Source organism: Callithrix jacchus, chromosome 13, assembly GCF_049354715.1.
Source record: "Callithrix jacchus isolate 240 chromosome 13, calJac240_pri, whole genome shotgun sequence".
NCBI lineage: Eukaryota > Metazoa > Chordata > Mammalia > Primates > Cebidae > Callithrix > Callithrix jacchus.
Genome location: NC_133514.1, coordinates 15,670,324 through 15,688,825, shown reverse-complemented (window position 1 = coordinate 15,688,825; position 18,502 = coordinate 15,670,324). Strand labels below are relative to the sequence as shown.

The 18,502-nt window shown below is 39.6% G+C and overlaps 1 protein-coding gene across 2 annotated transcripts in view; it reads right to left on the bottom strand.

The window, feature by feature from the left end:
• Nucleotides 1–18,502, bottom strand: part of EBF2 (EBF transcription factor 2) — a 266,440-nt gene that overhangs the window by 15,341 nt on the left and 232,597 nt on the right. For both annotated transcript variants that reach the window (XM_054243728.2, XM_008979094.5), the window contains exons 11-14: nt 4,763–4,851; nt 3,376–3,441; nt 3,116–3,293; nt 676–861 (exon numbers count right to left, since the gene is read on the bottom strand). In XM_054243728.2, coding sequence (XP_054099703.1) covers nt 676–861; nt 3,116–3,293; nt 3,376–3,441; nt 4,763–4,851 — 519 coding nt within the window. The remainder of the gene's footprint in view (nt 1–675; nt 862–3,115; nt 3,294–3,375; nt 3,442–4,762; nt 4,852–18,502) is intronic.

Below are 18,502 nucleotides of genomic sequence, written 5' to 3'. Positions count from 1 at the left end.
AGAACACATGGACACAGAAAGGGGAGTACTAAACACTGGGGTCTATTGGGGGGAAAAGGGGAGGGCCAGTGGGAGGGGGAGGTGGGGAGGGATAGCCTGGGGAGAAATGCCAAATGTGGGTGAAGGGGAGAAGAAAAGCAAAGCACACTGCCATGTGTGTACCTACGCAACTGTCTTGCATGCTCTGCTCATGTACCCCAAAACCTATAATCCAATAAAAAATTAAAAAAAAAAAAAAAGATTTTATCTATATTACAAAGTTATTAAAAATATGTTCAAAAGACAAAAAAAAAAAAAAAAGATAAAGTTCTTATCGGAAAGTTCTTCTAGAGATTTAATATTACAGCTGCAAGTGCCTAAGAGTACACATATTGTTAACTGAAATGGAATCTTAATTCCTTGCTCCCATTTACATAGGCCACACATGCTCTTTCTTTATAAAAAGGGAATTGTTTCAATCCTTTTCTTTTCCCAAAAGGCCCTGAGTAACCACGTGAGCCAAAGTCCAGCTAAGAGAAAAGAACAAAAAGCAGGAAGGACACTTCATCAGGAAAGTAGGCTGCTCCCTGACAAGTTAGGAAGATTTACAAATGCAACTTTTCTCCCAAAAGGCTGCATAGTCAAGCCCAGAGACAGAAAACCACGGCGGGCCAGAGGGATGGAGAGGTCACTTACTTCCATAAGGAGAGCCGGTGGGCGAGCCATTTAGAAATCCTGGTGATCCTGGAACACCCAGGTTGGCCATGGGGACATTGCTGTAGCCATTCATACTGTTGCTGGAGGTACTATAATTAGACTGTTGAGGCGTGGAGCTGGAAGAGTATCCCCTCGGAGAGATGCTGCTTGTGTTGCGAATGTATCCTTGGCAACAAAGAAAAAGCCCAGGTCAATCAACAGGCATACACCATCAGGCCACATGTGGCCAGCACAGGTCCACATTGGCTCTAGACTATAGAATGCCACCAGCTTCCCCAGGCAGTTGTGGAAAGTGTGCAGTCCATCTTCAGCCTTTTAGACCTTCCTCTCCCTTCTCCATCTATGCAAGGCTCTGCCCTTGATCCTCCTCTTCATTCAAACCTGCACTCAGCACCTCCAGCTAACACCAATGAGCAAATGGCTAATGGCAGTGTGGAGTTCCCTCTCCCAAGTCATACTTCATATGACACTGGAGTCCAGTGAGATATGATTAGTGTCACTGAGAAAAGCATTCTGTGGTCAAGTTAGGCTGGGCAGATGTTATGCACTGTAGGATTTCTTGACGATTCATATACAGAAGGCCTAGAGAATAAATAAACTGGGTTGACTTTGCTAGCCTAGTGTTTGCCAGATTTAACATGCTGTAGCATCTCTTGGCAGGGCCTGCAGGGGAAGGTATCTTAACCTCTCTGGGGCCAACTGTATTCCATGGAACAGTTTTAGAAATGTTAGTTCAACGTTGTTGCCATACCCTAGGTGCAAGTAGGGAATAATTTTCATTCGAAAAGTGTTTATGAGTTTTCCTAAAATGTGCTACTCTTTGACCTAGAACTTTGGGGCATCAGCAGTGAGTGTGGGGGACCCAGTCTATGCCTGGGATAAGGAAAGGAGTGAGAAACCACAGCACAGAGACATCGTATCATGTGTCCTGAAATAAAACCACTTTCATGAACTGTCTCTAAAACTATTTAGGAAACAACCCTAATTTGTCACCAGATGATAAAAAATTTGATGTTGTCTATGAGCCCCGTATCTACAAAAACAAAAGTAATAATACGTCCTATCTACTTTTTTTTTGTTTGAAACAGGGTCTCGCTCTGTTGCTCTGACTGGAGTGCCACAGCACAATCATGGCTCATTGCAGCTTCAACCTCCTGGGTCAATCTCTCCTCCAACCCCAGCCTCCCAAGTAGCTGAGACTACAGGTAAGCACTACCACACCTGGCTAATTTTTGTATTTTGTAGAAATAGGGTTTCACCATGTTGCCCAGGCGGGTCTGAAACTCCTGAGCTCAAGCAATCTGCCCACCTCAGCCTCCTAAAGTGGTGGGATTACAAGCATGAGCCACCATACCTGGCCCACCTAATCTTTTGTAAAAAGTTACCCTGGGCAAAAAAAATGAGGAATTCTTTTCCAATGAATAAATACAATTAGAGAAAAAAAATTATCCAAATGTTAAGGACTTCATTAGGAACATTCACTCCTTTTAAAAATGATTCATGACTTAGGCTTAGATTTAGACTTAGAACTTCAATCATAAAATCAATCTCAATGCGAAGATCTCTACACGATCTGCTTCGCAGGTAACAGCACAGCTGACTTTATATTGCTTTGTTGTTATATATTTGTATTTGGGATAATACAAAATAGCAGTTACCAAATAAAACCAAGCCATTCACTCATGGTTACTAGGAAGAGAAGTTTGGGTATCATAAATAATGGCAATAATCAGCTTATTTCTAGTATTCAATCTGATAATTACAATAGCAGAACCATACATTTCTTTTCAATTAATAGCTGTAAATCTATTTTCCTTAAGCCCAAATCCTTCTAAATTCATAATACTCAATTCTTTCTTTTCTCTTTTCGAGACAGGGTCTCGTTCTGTCGCCCAGGCTGGAGTGCACTGTCACACCATGTGTGCACTCACGTTCAGCCTCAGCTCATGCACAGTGTGCCAGCACAGCCCACTGCTCACTGCAGTCTCCACTTCCCAGGCTCATGCGATCCTCCCACCTCAGCCTCCTGAGTAGCTGCAACTACATGTACCCACCACCACACCTGGCTATTTTTTGTAGAGATAGGTTTTCGCTATGTTACCCAGGATGGTCTCAAACTACAAGGCTCAAGAAATCTACCTGCCTCAGCCTCCCAAAGTGCTGGAATTACAGGTGTGAGCTACCACGCCCAGTCATAATACTCAATCTTCTTAAATATTTCCAGACATTCTGCCTGGTACCTAAGAAGGTCAGACTCTAATAATGTATCATCTATAATCTTGAAATGATTGTACTGCCTATCTGTGGACAAACGCTGTTGGACCTTTTATGACTCAACTCTGACTCCATCCACTCCAGCAGAATTTACTTTTTAAATGAATCAGACATATTTGGATTTTGATTCTAAGAAAAGTGGTACCTTGATTATTTCCTTGTGTTGACTCTGAGATGCTGACCCCAAGCTGGCTGCCATAGGAGTTGATTCCCATCATGCCACTGTGTGCTGGAGAGCTGGAGAGGGCTGGAAGCTGGCTGGGATTCCTGGGGACACTGTAGAGGGCTTCAGCAATGTCTGCAGCTCGCTTCAAAATGATGTCCTACAAAATAGCAGGCTAATGTGAGCATTCTATCCAGCATAAAGTGCAAAACTCAATAAAGGGTAGGATGTGAGTATCTCACCTGATTATTGTGTGGTGTGCCATAAAGGGCTTCCACTAGATCGGCAGCTCTTTTCAACAGCATTTCCTGGACAACAAGCAAGGGTGGTGTATTGTCAAAGGCAAAATCCAAAATGGCAAACAAAAGAAAATTATAGGCAAAAATGAGAAATCCACACATCCCTCCCAAAATGTAAGTAATTAGCCAAGAGGTCCTATATTTGGTTTGACAGGTATAATACCATTTTACATATAAATCTCTCTATAAATACATGTTTATGAAATTTGCCTCTATAAAATGGCTCCATAAATGGATGTGTTACCAAACCAAAAAACAACTGAGAATGGAATTGTTTAAAACAATTGAGAGTGAGGTTGGTTAAAATTAATAATGTCATGGAATTTCTATTAAATGCTGCTTTAAGCCCATTCTGTTTTAAAAATCTAGTCCTCTAATTACCCAAATATTCTTAAAATGATTGATGGATTTGAGTTTAGCTGCTTGCCAAGGAGTTGTCCAGAGTACTGAAATTATCTTGGCAATGCCTTCTGCAAAATTTTATTCTAATAAAGATGAATTCTTTCAATAATAGTTCCCCCTGTACACTTTAACCAGAGAGAATTAGTAATCACGAATCCCTTTCCTCTCATTTTGCCTTTTCCACCTCCTGTTTTTTTACAGCCTTTTAAATTCTATTAACCTACTTTCCACATAGCATCTAATTTAATGGCGGGGCTAGGGATTTTTCCAGGAGGAAAATAGAGGTGTGATGTAGAAACAACTGTGGTGCTTAAATTTTATTCACAGTGTGGAAAAGAGAACACAGCATTTTATAATATGTGTGTTTAAAGTGCAAATATAAATGTGAAAATAGTCATCAGCTAAATAACAATAAACTGATATACTTTTTAAATTAAGCTAACATCATGAGCCAAATTCATAATTTTTATAAGGAAGTTCACTTGAAAGTGATGTATTTCATAGAAATTTTATACAGAAGCATTTTTCTCCTCATTAGACACCCCTCAATGAATAATACTGATTGTGGGTCCCTGCAATTATGGGCAAATAGAAAAATTTAAATACAAAGGAGTAGAAGCTTATACTTTTAACCAATTATGCAAACATTTATTTTCATAAAGTTGGCCGTGTTTTATAAACTGAATGCTCCTGTCATGTATCTGTTTTATAGGCTCAATTGTTCAGATTTCATATTTCCTCAGAGATTAATAAATACATCCATAATATATTTCATAGTTAGCAGATATTTTATGTGCCTCTTGTATCTAAAGCTTAGCCAAATTTCAAGGCCTAATTAATTTTAACGGGACGTAAATGCCTGGATTTGTCTAAGTTTGCTGAAATTCTACACAAATGGCTTCACATGTCAATTTCCAAAGCACGTTACCTTAGCTAATCTCTCAGGATCTCCAGGATGCCTAGGGATGACCTTCTGCAGTCTCTGGAAACCATAGTCTATAGTGGGTTCATTTAATGCTGAAAAAGAAAAATCCTCTCTCTGAGTTTGTATCCTGGCCATAAAGCAAATCTAATTAATTCTTCCACAGGTGATAAGAAGGTTCTGGATGCATAATGGATGTAATTCAGTTAGGGTTTTTGCTATTGAAACTGGTTAATTCACATCTAAATTTAGAATTTATAGTACTTTTATATTTTTCCATTAGAATAACATTTCAAAATTTCAGATTATTGCAATGATCATTTCTACTTTAAGTGTATGTACTTAAACTTCTCTGTTCACTATCAAATAAAGAAATATACAAACAACCATATCTCAAATTCTTATGAAGATAATAAACCATTTTTATATTATTTTCCTTTTTCTCCTTCATCTCTTTCCTAAGTAGGACCGTATTGTCTATCACTTCTTCTAAATATCACTTTTTCTTAATCAGTCTCTTAAATATTTACATTCATACATATATAAACCTTCTATGAGCTTATTCTCATAAACCCTATTTTTATGCATAATACCATTCCCCAATTTTCAATTATATTTAGTTACACCCACATCTGTTTAATGTCAGCTCCCCATCCCCTCCCCACAAATACTGCAAATTTTATTCCACTACCACTATGCTCCCATTAAGATAGGGGCTGGCACATGATAGGCACTTAGTGTCAGTAATTATAAAGCAAGTGAGCAAATTAATGAATGGCATACTTTAGCATTCCCACTATTCTAAAGTTTTCAACAAGCTTTTTCTTCTTTCTCCTTCTTCCCTTTATTTTTAAAAAGTTTCTTGTTTAAATTTCATGGTTTTAAAATGAATGCATGATTAAAGCAAAAGATACAAATAATAAAATAATAATCACCTGCATTGCTGTTAGGCAGCAATAAATAGTAATGTGTATTTCCTTTAATCTTTTTCATATATATTTTATAATGTGTGTATGTTGCTATTATTCTATCAAAACAATACCTTTTAAAAAAAAATATTAAAAACATTAACTGTAGAAGAAAAAATTAGCATAAACTCACTTAAGAAATGAGCTGGATTAACGTTTTTTGCTTATATCTTTTCAGATTTAAGCCTACACATATACTTAAAATTATTCAGAGACATACTGTTCACATTGTGACATAACCTACTTTTCATCCACTTAACAATATATCATAAACTTTCTCTCAGATCATTAACTGTTCTTTTATGACATTATTTTAAATTCCTGCATATTTTTCTATGACATGTTCTATAATTTATTTAAATGGCTTCCTAATATTGGGCATTTAATGTGATCCTAATTTCTCACTATTATAAATATCAGAGAAATAATTATCCCTTGGGCATAACTTTAATTATTTCAATTGCAAAATTCCAAGAATTAGAATTACTGGACCAAAAATTATGATTTATATTTCGGGCCTTTCAAACATATGCTCAAATCACTCCTCAGGAGAAAGGAGTTTAGTCTTCCTCCAGCAATGTGTGTGCTCATTTTAAATCACATTTTTTTTTTACTCACCAGTGAGGTTCAAGAATTTTTTCTTATATTTGCCAATCACATTAATTTCTTCTTTTATAAACTGCTTATTAATACTTTCTGTGCTCTTCTTTCACTTGTAAAAATACTTTATATGTTGAGATTTTTAATACTCTGGCATCATGTCGTAATAGCACATCCCAATTTATCCTTAAGTATTTTATGTATAGAAAGACCACCTCTACTCCAAGAACCGGTAGGTGCACACACACACACACACACACACACACACACACAAATGTATTATGTATTACACATATGTGTATACATATATGAATGCTTAAATTATTTAACTTATCTTTGCCACAACTTAAGTGTATTTCACAATTTATTGAATGATTTCTGGACATATATTCTGCTTTATTGATCTATGTTTCTATTCTGGGTAAAAATCACACTGCTGTGGTTGTAATACATGTTTAATCTTTGATAGTATAAGTGTCCCTCCACAAATACACAATCTTTTAAAACTACATTTTCTCAATGGTTCTGTTTTTTGTTTGTTTGTTTTGAGACAGAGTCTTGCTCTGTTGCCCAGGTTGCTGGAGTAGAGTCGTGAGATATTGGCCCACTGCAACCTCCACCTCCTGGGTTCAAGAGATTCTCCTGCCTCAGCATCATGAGTAGCTGGGATTACAGGCATATGCCACCATGCCTGGCTATGTTTTTTTGTATTTTTCAGTAGAGACAGGATTTCACCACGTTGTTCAGGCTGGTCCTGAACTCCTGGCCTCATGATCCCCCTGCCTTGGCCTCCCAAAGTGCCAGAATTACAGGTGTGAACCACTGAGCCCAGCCTTCTCAACTATTCTTATCCATTTATTCTTTCCAGATTAATCTTAGGGAAATTTCCAAAAAATATTTCAGTTGCACTAAATCTACAACTAGAGAGAAAATGGATGGCTTTGCAATAGCAACACACCACCTTCCTTGTTAGATCCCTCAGTAAACCGTGTACTGCTCAACATATAGGTGTTAAGTCTTTGGCTTTCCATTTTAATTATTTGCTGTCTATTTCACTGGGAATATGGCTGTTCCTTAATCATATTGTCCAAGAGTTTTATTAGTGTCTAGAAACACTTCTGTGTTTTACACATCTGTGCAGGAAGTCTATGGTATAGAGATTAAGACAATCAGCTTTTGAGTTGAGGAGATGTAGGGTCTGAATTTCAGCTCCACAGTGTCTGTGAGCGGTTTAAAATCCATTTTATGGGTTAGCTGTCACAAATCAAATAAAACTATTTCTATAATGTTCCCAGCACTGTGCTTGGCATATAAAATATCTTTTTCTTTTCTTTTGAGATAGGGTTTTACCCTGTTGCCCAGGCTGGTCTCGAACCTGGGCTCAAGAAATCTGTTCACAGCCTCCCCAAGTACTAGGATTACAGGCGTGAGCCACTGCACCTGGCCCGTAAAAGATCTTAACCAAAGGTAACCGTTATTTTGTAACAAAAATCCCTGACAGATATCACTGTTTTTTTTTTCCTATTACTTCTCTAACACCTGTACATTTATATTATCTACTTGCAGTGATCAGTTTGTCTCCTTTTGACAAGCATATTATCCCATTTAGTTCTCTTAATCCTATTATTGTGTTGACTAAAACTTCCCATACAATGCCCCAAAATGAGGAAAGAGTTGGATATTCTTGTTTTTCTCTGAATGGGAGTGACATATTTTACCACCAAATGTGATGTTGGCTATTTGAGACAGATATTATTGATCATGGTTCAATAAGGGTTATCAGAACTTCTTAGGGTTTTAGAAAACCACAGTCACATGAATTTTCTCCTTTGGCCAAATATATAAATATATACAAACTCTTGCTCTGTTGCCTAGGTTGGAGTGCAATGGCACGATCTCAGCTCACTGCAACCTCCACCTCTCGGGTTCAAGCATTTCTTCTGTCTCAGCCTTCCTAGTAGCTGGGATTACAGGTGTGAGCCACTGCACCCAGCCTATATTATATTTTAGAATATATTTTCCAGTACTTCAAAATTAAACATTAACTCGTGGATGTAATATATCATTTTATTGGTATATATCTGAATTCAGTTTAGTATTTCATTAACACAACAGGCACAAGGATTAAATCAATTGCGTTCCTAAGAACAGCGCCTGGCACATGGTGAGCGTTCAAGTGTCAGTTATTGTTATTGCTGTCAGGAATCTATGTGTACATATTAATAACTAGGATTGTGTACATGGCTCTGTCCAACTAATGATTGGTTTTTATTTTATACCAGCTTTGGAGAACTATATTGAGAAGTTTTCTATATTTTATCTTATGCTCTATAAATCCTATACAGCATGGATAGCAGCTCTTGGCTAAACACTTGAAAGAACGCTAGTAAACTTGCTCATACTAAAGTCACCAATAGCATTTTAGCTAAACCAACAGGAACTTTTCCATTCCCTTCTTAACCCCAAGTTAACACTTGACACCGCTCATATTCTCCACTTCAAGAAACCCTCCGCCGCATTGGCTTCCCGAACTCACACTGCCCAGCTTCCTTCCCGCCTCTTTGGCCATGTCAGACTACTTTGAGAACTGTGCTTTCTCTGCCTCTCTTGTAAATGATGCTTCTCAAGATTGTTGCCAGGCAGTCTTCTGCTTTGCTGCACATTCTCCTGGGCAACTTCATCAATTCCTCATGATTTCCACATGCAGCTACATGCTAATAGTCATAAATCTTGATCTCTAGACTAGATGCCTGGCCTGAGATTCAGCTTTAAATATCCAACTGTTGGCTAGAAAATTCCACTCAGTTGTTCCATAGATCCCACCCAAGATACCCAAACTCAGGAGATTCTCTGTGAATCGCATTATTATCCAAATGATTGACTGCAAATCAGAAACCTCAAATTCATTAACATGGTATTTTTTCTAGAAAAAAAATCATCTATTTCATCAGGACTGTAAATGTTTTAGCATAGAATCTATATTGTATTTGTTTAAAATTTCTCACCTATCTAGAGTTCCCCGACCCCTCATCCCACTGAAATGTACACAAATATATGTATCTGTTTAAATTATTTTATTTTGAATTTTATTTTGTTGGGTAACATTAAGTACTTACCTTTGCCACAACTTAGTAAATTTCACAATTTTGTGGTAATTTGCTGATTAGTCTTATTTATAATTTTGACTTCCTTTAGTTCCAGGAAGAATACCCTAAAATTGCTGTGTAATTTAGTACCAAATTGTTAATTGCTTATTGCAGTCAACCGCCCTGGATTCAAAAAGGTATCCTTCACAGTATCTGCCCTTTGGAATGTATTGAGTTTTTGTGAATTCGTATATATTAGTTTTGTCTGCATTTCCTGGGCAATGCTTTAGAGTCTTATGTCATCTGTCTTTTTGATCACATTATTTAACACATCCATTTTTGCTACTGTAAATTTGTCTTCCCACATTCCCATATTTCTAATAGTGTTAATATGTATAATTTTCTAGTGATTTAAGAGATATAGATACTTTTGTTTTTTTGAGACAGGGACACAAACTCTGGTTCTGCCACCCAGGCTAGAGTACAGTGGTGTGATCATGGCTCACTGCAACCTCCGCCTCCTGGGCTCAAGCAGTTTTCCTGCCTCAGCCTCCTGACTAACTAGGACTACAGGCATACACCACAGGCCTAATTTTTGTATTTTGGTAGAGATGGGTTTTTGCCATGTTGCCTAGGCTGATCTTAAACTCCTGAGCTCGAGCAGTCCGCCCACTTTGGCTTCTCAAAATGCTGGGACTATAGGGGTAAGCCACTGCCCCCAGTCCGTACACACTATTTTAATTGACAGAAGTGTCTTTAGACTTCTCTGAAAATGTTTTATTTTTCCTATTTGAGGTATCGAGTCACTCCATATATAAGGGAATTTGGTTGCCTTCAATCTTCCCACCTCTTTCTCTCCACTTACACATTTTTGTTGATGGTTTATCATTTCCAGCTGATTTACTATTCTTAGTTTTTCTATGATCTGTATTTTTAGAAACTAATTTTCATGTTTCCACTAAGTCTCATCACCATATTAACAGTAATTTTTTAGACACTCTCTATTTAACTGCTTTCTCTGCCAACCACCAATCCTGTGAAGCACAAGCACAACTTTTCCCATCTTGCATTCTTCATTGATTCAAATCTCCTGCAGTCAGGTGCTGTCAGTAGGAATAAGACTAAAAATCTGTCTGGGCCATTGAAATAAGAGTATCTTTTTGTCTTTCTCACACATAAATGACAACTGTTCTGGATATAGAATAGTTAAGCACACTCTCCCGTTCAAGATCCACTTTCTGCTTATGCCACTAGTTCTCACTCCTCAAGATGGGGACTAGGGAGCCCGAGGGTGGCTGTTGGGGGTCTCCTCCCTCACTTCCTTGCCCTGATGTTCTTTCCTAAGGGGGAATGATGAGACAAGCTGGAGTTCACGTATCCACCAGTACAACCCTCTCTGTACCTGCCAGCACAATAGTGCAAAATTCCTGTCATATTAATGACTTTAGCCTAGCTTCAAGCATTAACACCAGATTTCCTTTATTTTTAGGTTTTCCTGAAAGTATCCTCTAATATATTCTGGGAGCAGGGGCCAATTAAGCACTTGCACTCACAAGACCATCTTACCTAGAAACACATGCAAGAACAGCTGTATGTTTAAGTAGAATCATTCTGTAAACTTCTTTTCTTCCACTTAGCACTGTCAGCAATTTGGGAAGACTTTTTCTTTAATGATGTGATTTTTAGTGGTGGTAATATGCAATAATAGCAACCATCATCACCACCATTAGGACATACTGAAGCCTTACCGTGTTCTGAGTATAAAGTAAGCCTTTTAGGTATAATAGCTCATTCGATTCTGATTGCAACCCTATGATGTGGGTTTTATCCCCAATTTCAATGCAGTCTCAAGTGGTGAAGGTGGGATCTGTATCCTGCTTCTCTAACTCCAAAGCCTGTGCTCTTAACCTTTCCTACTGCGGAACCAGAGACGATGATCCTTCAGCTTCAAGTAAAGAGCTACAGATGCAAGAGCATGAATGAAGCCCTCCCTGGGTTGCCTGACTTCGTCACTGAGACCAGAAGGAAACCCCATGTGGTATCAACCAGCAAACACAAACAGCTGCCTGGTGCTGCAGGGCACACAGACTTGATGATGAAATTCTCAAAATTCGTCATTACCTAATTTTTTTTGGAAATATGCACCATTTCATTGCCCAAAGTGCAGATTTTCTTAGACAGAGAAAACAGGAAAATTGTAGATATGGGTACACTCACAACGTGCTGAATGCAAACTAAACAGATATCCCATTAGGTAGAAAATCTAACCCATCCCTGTCTCTATTTCTGTCTTTGTCCCTTTTCATCTGCGTGGCTGCCACCCAACCTGTCAAGTGCTCTACCTCTCCGAAGAACAATGTGGGGGATCCAGCCAGGGACCCCCACCACCACCCTCCTTATCCCTTGGTCTTTCCTGCTGCTCGCAAAGGAATTCTCTGGAGCTGGTCTCTAATCAGTGCACACAGGTGGGATGGAGATGAGTTTTTCTTTAATATAACTTATCACACATTTGCACTCGTTCTCCCGACCAGATTGCAAACCACCAGGAAACAGGGTCATGTCCGGTTTCTCTTGCCTGCCCTCCCCTCCACAGCTCCCGAATTAGACCTGGCAGAGTATTGACGACACTGGATTAGCAATTCATATTCTAAACTGAATAAATAGATAAGGCACAATTGTCTGTTTCTATGTCATTTCTTGGTAGGTCCCTCTCAGACTTCATAGGCATCAACTATGGGATACATCTTGTGCGTATCCAAGTGAGACAGGGGACAGTAAAACACAGTTTTCTACACAGATGGGGAATAATCACACTCACACATACATACACAGAGAATTTCATTTAACCAAATGCTCACTGGAAGTAGAAATCATGAAGGTGAACACTCGAGCTCTGTTTAGCCAACACTAAACCGAAAGAGGGACCTCAGCCTTTAAGACATGACCGGGTTTGACGACTCTTTGGTTCCAGACTGACTTCCCAACTGACCAGTTGCTTTTGAGTCTTTTAGATTCAGCTTCACCTTGAATCCCAGCTTCCTGCCTCCCCCTCCCCACTTCCCTGGGAGTTCTCTGGCTTTCCAGCCCTGGTGTGAGCCAAGCAAAGCTCAATTAGCTAATGAGGTGCCCAAGACCAGCACCTAGACTGTCTCCAAGGACCAACCAGGCCATTAACTGCCATCATCAGTGTAAATTTACAACCTCGCCTACCACATGGAGTGCAGGGATGCTGTGAAGTTCTGCCAACCCTTTGGCTGACAGGGATATGGAGAAGTGCTGGCAAGCCAAAAACAGAGTAAATTAAAACTACGCTTCAATCTATAGGCTCTATTTATCTATGTCTTTCTTTAGTAATATAACATTAAGGTAAAAGGTCATAGCCCCACTGAAATATAATTTATATTTACCTTTTATTAAATAATTATGGCATGGCATCAAGTTAAATATTACAGAAGCTAATCAAGAGGGAATTCAAGAGAGAAAACTCAGACATGAGAATTTCGTCTTTGCTATACATAGAATGTCTTAATCCTCCACTGGGAGTCATTCGGGTTTGCTTAAGGAGTTTAATAATACACATTTCAACTGCCACAGAATCTAAATCCCATTTGGATCAGCCTTGAAAAACTTTCATCAATACCTTGAGATTTCATAATATTTCTCTTGAGAGCCTGGATCTCATGTGCCATTTCTCATTTTGATTGTGGGTATAATATATGAGATTACTTACATATATCTTGGACCCAATAAATAGATATAAACTATAAGCAGTGTGCAATTTTTTTAAGTAAATAGTATTTAACTAAAAATATCTACTGGGAACCACTCTTAAAAAAAAAAAGGCTGGCTGGTGCTCAATATTAATTTTCCCAAAGGATTAGTGAGATATAAAATTCTATATGGTCTTAATTTTCCTTCCTTAAGAGGAGGCACAGGAGCAGACAATGCTTACCCCATCTTATGCTTCTACTTCTGTTTAACAAAAATGAAGGCGACACTGGCTAACATGGAAAGGGGGCTCTTTGTTGGAACCCTGCTCAGCCTTAACAATTACGGCCTTGATGTTGCAGGCTGGTGCCCACTGATGCTCTTGACCAGCAGGGTACTGATTGCAAAGATGGCAACATCAAGTCCCGGTTGCTTTTTTTTGCAAAAAATATGAGAGAAGATGATGATGGGTGGGGGAAGATCTGAGTTCTCAATTTGGCTGCCACTCTGGGGATGTTGGCGGATCACACCACTGGCCTCTGTTGCAACTTTACTCACCAATGAGTCTTCCCTTGGATGCTAAGATTACCATGGAGTCTGTAGATGGTCATCAGGAGGCCAATAAAAGTGGAAATTCTCATCCTGGCCAGCACAGTGAAACCCCGTCTTTACTAAAAATACAAAAATTTGCTGGGCATGGTGGCATGTGCCTATAGTCTCAGCTATTCAGGAGGCGGAGGCAGGAGAACCACTTGAACCCAGGAAGCAGAGATTGCAGTGCGCCCAGATGGCACCACTGCACTCCAGCCTGGCGACAGAACAAGACTCAGTCTCAAAAGAAAAGAAAAAGAAACAAAGAAATTCTAAGCGTAGCCATGTGATTGTGCATCTGCGCTTTATCTGCAGAAAAGGAGCTTCACTTTATTCAATATTCACAGAGCCATGGTCTGGTCTCCTAAGGGTGACACCCCCAGAACTGGAGGATCCCTACAACCCTAACTCTAAATTCCAACTTTCCCCAAGAATAAGGAAAACCACTGAAAGGTTTTCTTTGCATTCTAAGAAACAAAGCAAAAAAAAAAAAAACAAAAACAAAAACAAAAAACCTTAAATCAATATCATGTGACTGCCATATAAACACAAGACCAGAAGATAGACATTGACCAGCAATAGAAAGAAAACATGCTTTAAGAATACCTGCCACTGGCTTTGGCCAAGGAGAATTACTCTCTGTTGACAGCACAGGAAGGCATGAAACGATGTGGCTTTGGGAGGAATTTAGATAAACAGAGACGAGCTTCTGCCATCATGCCACTTTAGGACATCTCCGTCCTCTTCCCTTAATAGTACATTGCTCCCACGTGTTCATTCCCACAGTCTGTCTTCCATGTGCTAGGATTTTGGCTCCCTTCTCGCTCCCTCCTATTCTCCCAATTTCCTTGTCCAATCATCTTCCTTCTGCCCTATTCCTCAAGTGTCCAACATTCAAAGCCTATGTCAAATTCACACTTAAAGGCTTCTAAGTTTTTCATTGCATATGATGATGTGATGGGATAAAGCTGGTCCTAGCTTGGGATCTGTCTTAGTTCCCAGCACTAACAAATGATACCACCTTCACTGGGTCACTTGGCCAGGTAAGGCTTTGGTTTATTTCTCTGCAAAGACAAAGGATTGGGGTAAATGGCTTCAAAGACCCCTTTCAAACTTTTACATTTCATGATTCTAAGGCTGTCACTGATTGGGAGCAGCGGCTTTCTTCTCTGAGGAGTAGAGATGGGTGGAGCTGAAGTCAAGGGCTGTTGAATTAAGTTGTCTTAATAACTTCGGCTACATTGAAATCTCTCCCCACATCCATTTGTTTCAATGTAGCAAAAGTTCAGTGTCACCAATTGAAAAACAAAAAGGAACAAAGATCATATAGAAACACATTATTAAGAGGCAGTAGCTGCCTTTGTGGACACAGGAACAAGAATACCAGAAGAGAGCCCACAGTGCACAAGCGGAAGATTAGACCAAAGCCTCTGATATTTAATTTTAAATGAAATATTAATTTAATATTTAATTACACTTTGGTTTCCAGAAAAACTGCAGCAGCAAGACAGATTGTTTGAAGAAGGGAATAATATACATGGTTAAGGAGACAACTGTAAAAATTAAAGATAAATTTCAAGGGTAAATCTAAATGCCACAACGGAGCAGTTATAAATACGCTCTTGCTCTCTGTAATGTGTATTTAGAATATTATAGCTGAGTATGCCAGTCCATTAAGGGGCTGGGATGTCTCTAGTGAAACAACAGCCCCCTATTCTGGGACTAGCCATGGACACATCATTCCTCAGACTCAGCTGAATGATGTATCTGAATTTCACAAGAGGTGGGAGTGGAGGCAACTTGGTAAAAGTGCAGGCTGCCAGGGGGGCTATTGACTCAACCTGTCTCCACTTTGAACAGGGAATAGTTGTACTCGGGCCAGTTTCTGATGTCTGAATTGGGTATTTTTAACTAAAAATCAGATTCATTTCTTCAATGGGATTTTTTTTTCCAGGATAATGCTATGCTGGGGAAAAATGCGAAGTGGATGAGCTATTAACATCTGAAATCCAGTTTGCACATCTGTGCAGCACAGCTTTATGAAGGCAGGTCCCACAAATCGCACGGAGCCTTGGGGAGGAGGCTGTTTGGGGTATGACTTGGGGATGTGCGGAAAAACCAAGGCTTCTAACTTTTCCTCCCAGCTGCTGCCTGTTCTTGCCTTAATCCTGTTGATGAATACTTTCTCCCAAATAAAGAACAGAAAAAAATTGTTTTTGCCAAAGTAAAAGATAAGAAGTATTCTGGGGAAGGGGTTAGTTAGCATGAATTCTTTGGTTTCTTGGTGTGTCTCAGTTAGCAGTTGTCTGTGTAGACCTCTGAGTTCTCCTGCACACCTGGTCAAGTACCGACTCTTGTGCAGCTGAGGCACGGTCAATCTCTTCTACTCCTTTGGGCCACCTTTTATTTTTCATTTATTTATTTTTCCTAAAAAGACCTCTGGGTTTTCGTTAAATTAATTATTTATGTAAGAAACAAGGTTTCCCTTTGTCATCCAGACTGGAGTACAGTGGTACAATCACAGCTCACTGCAGCCTCAGTCACCTGGGCATGAGCATTTCTCCCACCTTGGGCTCCCAAGAGCTGGGACTACAGGCCTGCACCACCAGCCTGGCCATTTTTTTTTTCTTTTTAGAGACAAGATCTTGCATGGGTTGGTCTCAAACTCCCAGCCTCAAGTGATCTTCTGGCCTCAGCCTCCCAAAGTACTGGAATTTTAGGTGGGAACCATGGCGCCTGGCTTCCACCTTTTAATGCCTGCTTCCTTGTGACCCTCTATGTGAGTCCATATTGTCACACAGCCTTGGACTTCTCTGTCTCCTGCAAAAACCTGGTTTCTAATCGAGATTGAGATACTCATGGCACGATGTGGTAGGTCTTTCAAGAAGAATCCACATTTTCCGGAAGACATACACAGAAACCAGGCACAGGTCCAAAGGCAATGAGAACACCACCCAGAGCTTCCCAGAGCTGCATGTCTCCTCCCACCGGATGCTCACAACAGTGAATTGTGCTTGTATTTTTATATTGATATCCATAGATACCTTTGTATATGTACATAATTTTATATTTCTAATGGGGTAAGTATATCCCCATGTTTTTAGCTTAGAAAAATGGCACAAAGAATAGCTGTTGTTCCTGAAAGTTGGAATGCAAATCTCTGCCTCTTCACTCTGTCATTGGCTCTCTTCTACACAAGAGCCTGTCCCAGTGCCAAGTTCTCTCAAGTTTAATAAAAACGTGGAGTTCATATTTCTCTGCCTCCTGCAACTTCAGTTATTCATAGAGAGGATAATTTCTATGACTTCTAAAGAATTCAAGGCACTTCACAGACTCTGGGTCTAGCATATCATGCTAACTGGAGCCTCCCCTTCATGACTCCTGCTTTTTTGAGTCTTCTAGAAAGTTCCATGTAAGAGCAAGCATTAGCATTGTGTTCACAATGAAAGGACCCAGTCTCATAAGAATGTCCCCAGGGGTGAGGTGCTTTATAAACCCAAAAGTCTCTGCTACAGCCTCAAAAGCAGAACTTAGGACTTACAAACTTGTTTCTTTGTTTGAAATACACATTCCCTAAATTAGTTGAACCACTGTGGAAGATAGTGTGGTGATTACTCAAGGATCTAGAACCAGAATTACCATTTGGCTTAGCAATCCCATTACTCAGTATACGCCCAAAAGAATATAAATCATTCTATTATAAAGATACATGCATATGTATGTTTGTTGAAGCATATTCACAAAAGCAAAGACTTGGAACCAACCCAAATGCCCATCAATGATAGACTGGATAACGAAAATGTGGTATATATACCATGGAATACTATGCAGCCATAAAAAGGAATGACAGCATGTCCTTTGCGGGGACATGACTGAAACTGGAAGCCATCATCCTTAGCTAACAAACACGGAAACAGAGAATCAAACACCGCATGTTCTCACTCATAAGTGGGAGCAGAACAATGACAACACATGGATGCAGGGAGGAGAAGGGAGAGCATCAGGACAAATAGCTAATTTATGCAGGGCTTAATACCTAGGTGATGGGTTGATCTGTGCAGCAAACCACCATGGCACACGTAAACCTACATAACATAGCTGCACGTCCTGCACATGTATCCCAGAACTTAAAACTTAAAATGTAAATTAAATAAAATACAGATTTCCAGACGCTCTCAGACGAGTAGCAAGAAATGTTCCCATATTGCAATCTGAAAATCAGGGTCCAGGTAAGGCGTCTTCTGAGACCTCCTTCAGGCTCACTGTCCACGGCACTCACTCTGCACCTTTTAAAACCCTCGAGGTTTCAAGTTTTGCCTTTTCCTCTGGCCACGGCCTATTTCCCGGGCACCTCTCCAGAGTAACAGCCAGAGAGCCAAGGTGTTATCTGCTGAGTAAAACCAGGCAAGACCAAACAGATGGCCTTGGTATCCTTCTTTCTAATAAACTGTACAGAGTTAGGAAGTAGTACAGGTTAGGTGTTAAAAGAGAACTTTAGAATAAGACATCTAGGATTCATCGTAGCTTGGTGATCTTAGGCAAATGACTTAATTTCTCTAAGTAGCAGCATCTCAGCTATGAAGCTGAGGTGCTCATAGAACTGTCATCACAAAGGTGGTGACACTCAGAGCCTGTGGGACAGAGCCTTCCTTGCCTTGCGTGCTTAATAGATGACAGCTGTGATTACTGAACTACTGTCATCATGTTTGCTTATTATTCTGTCTTATGATAGAACTTATAGAAGACTTCTTAACTGGCTGTCCAACGTATAACCCAGGTTCGGAAAAGCTCTG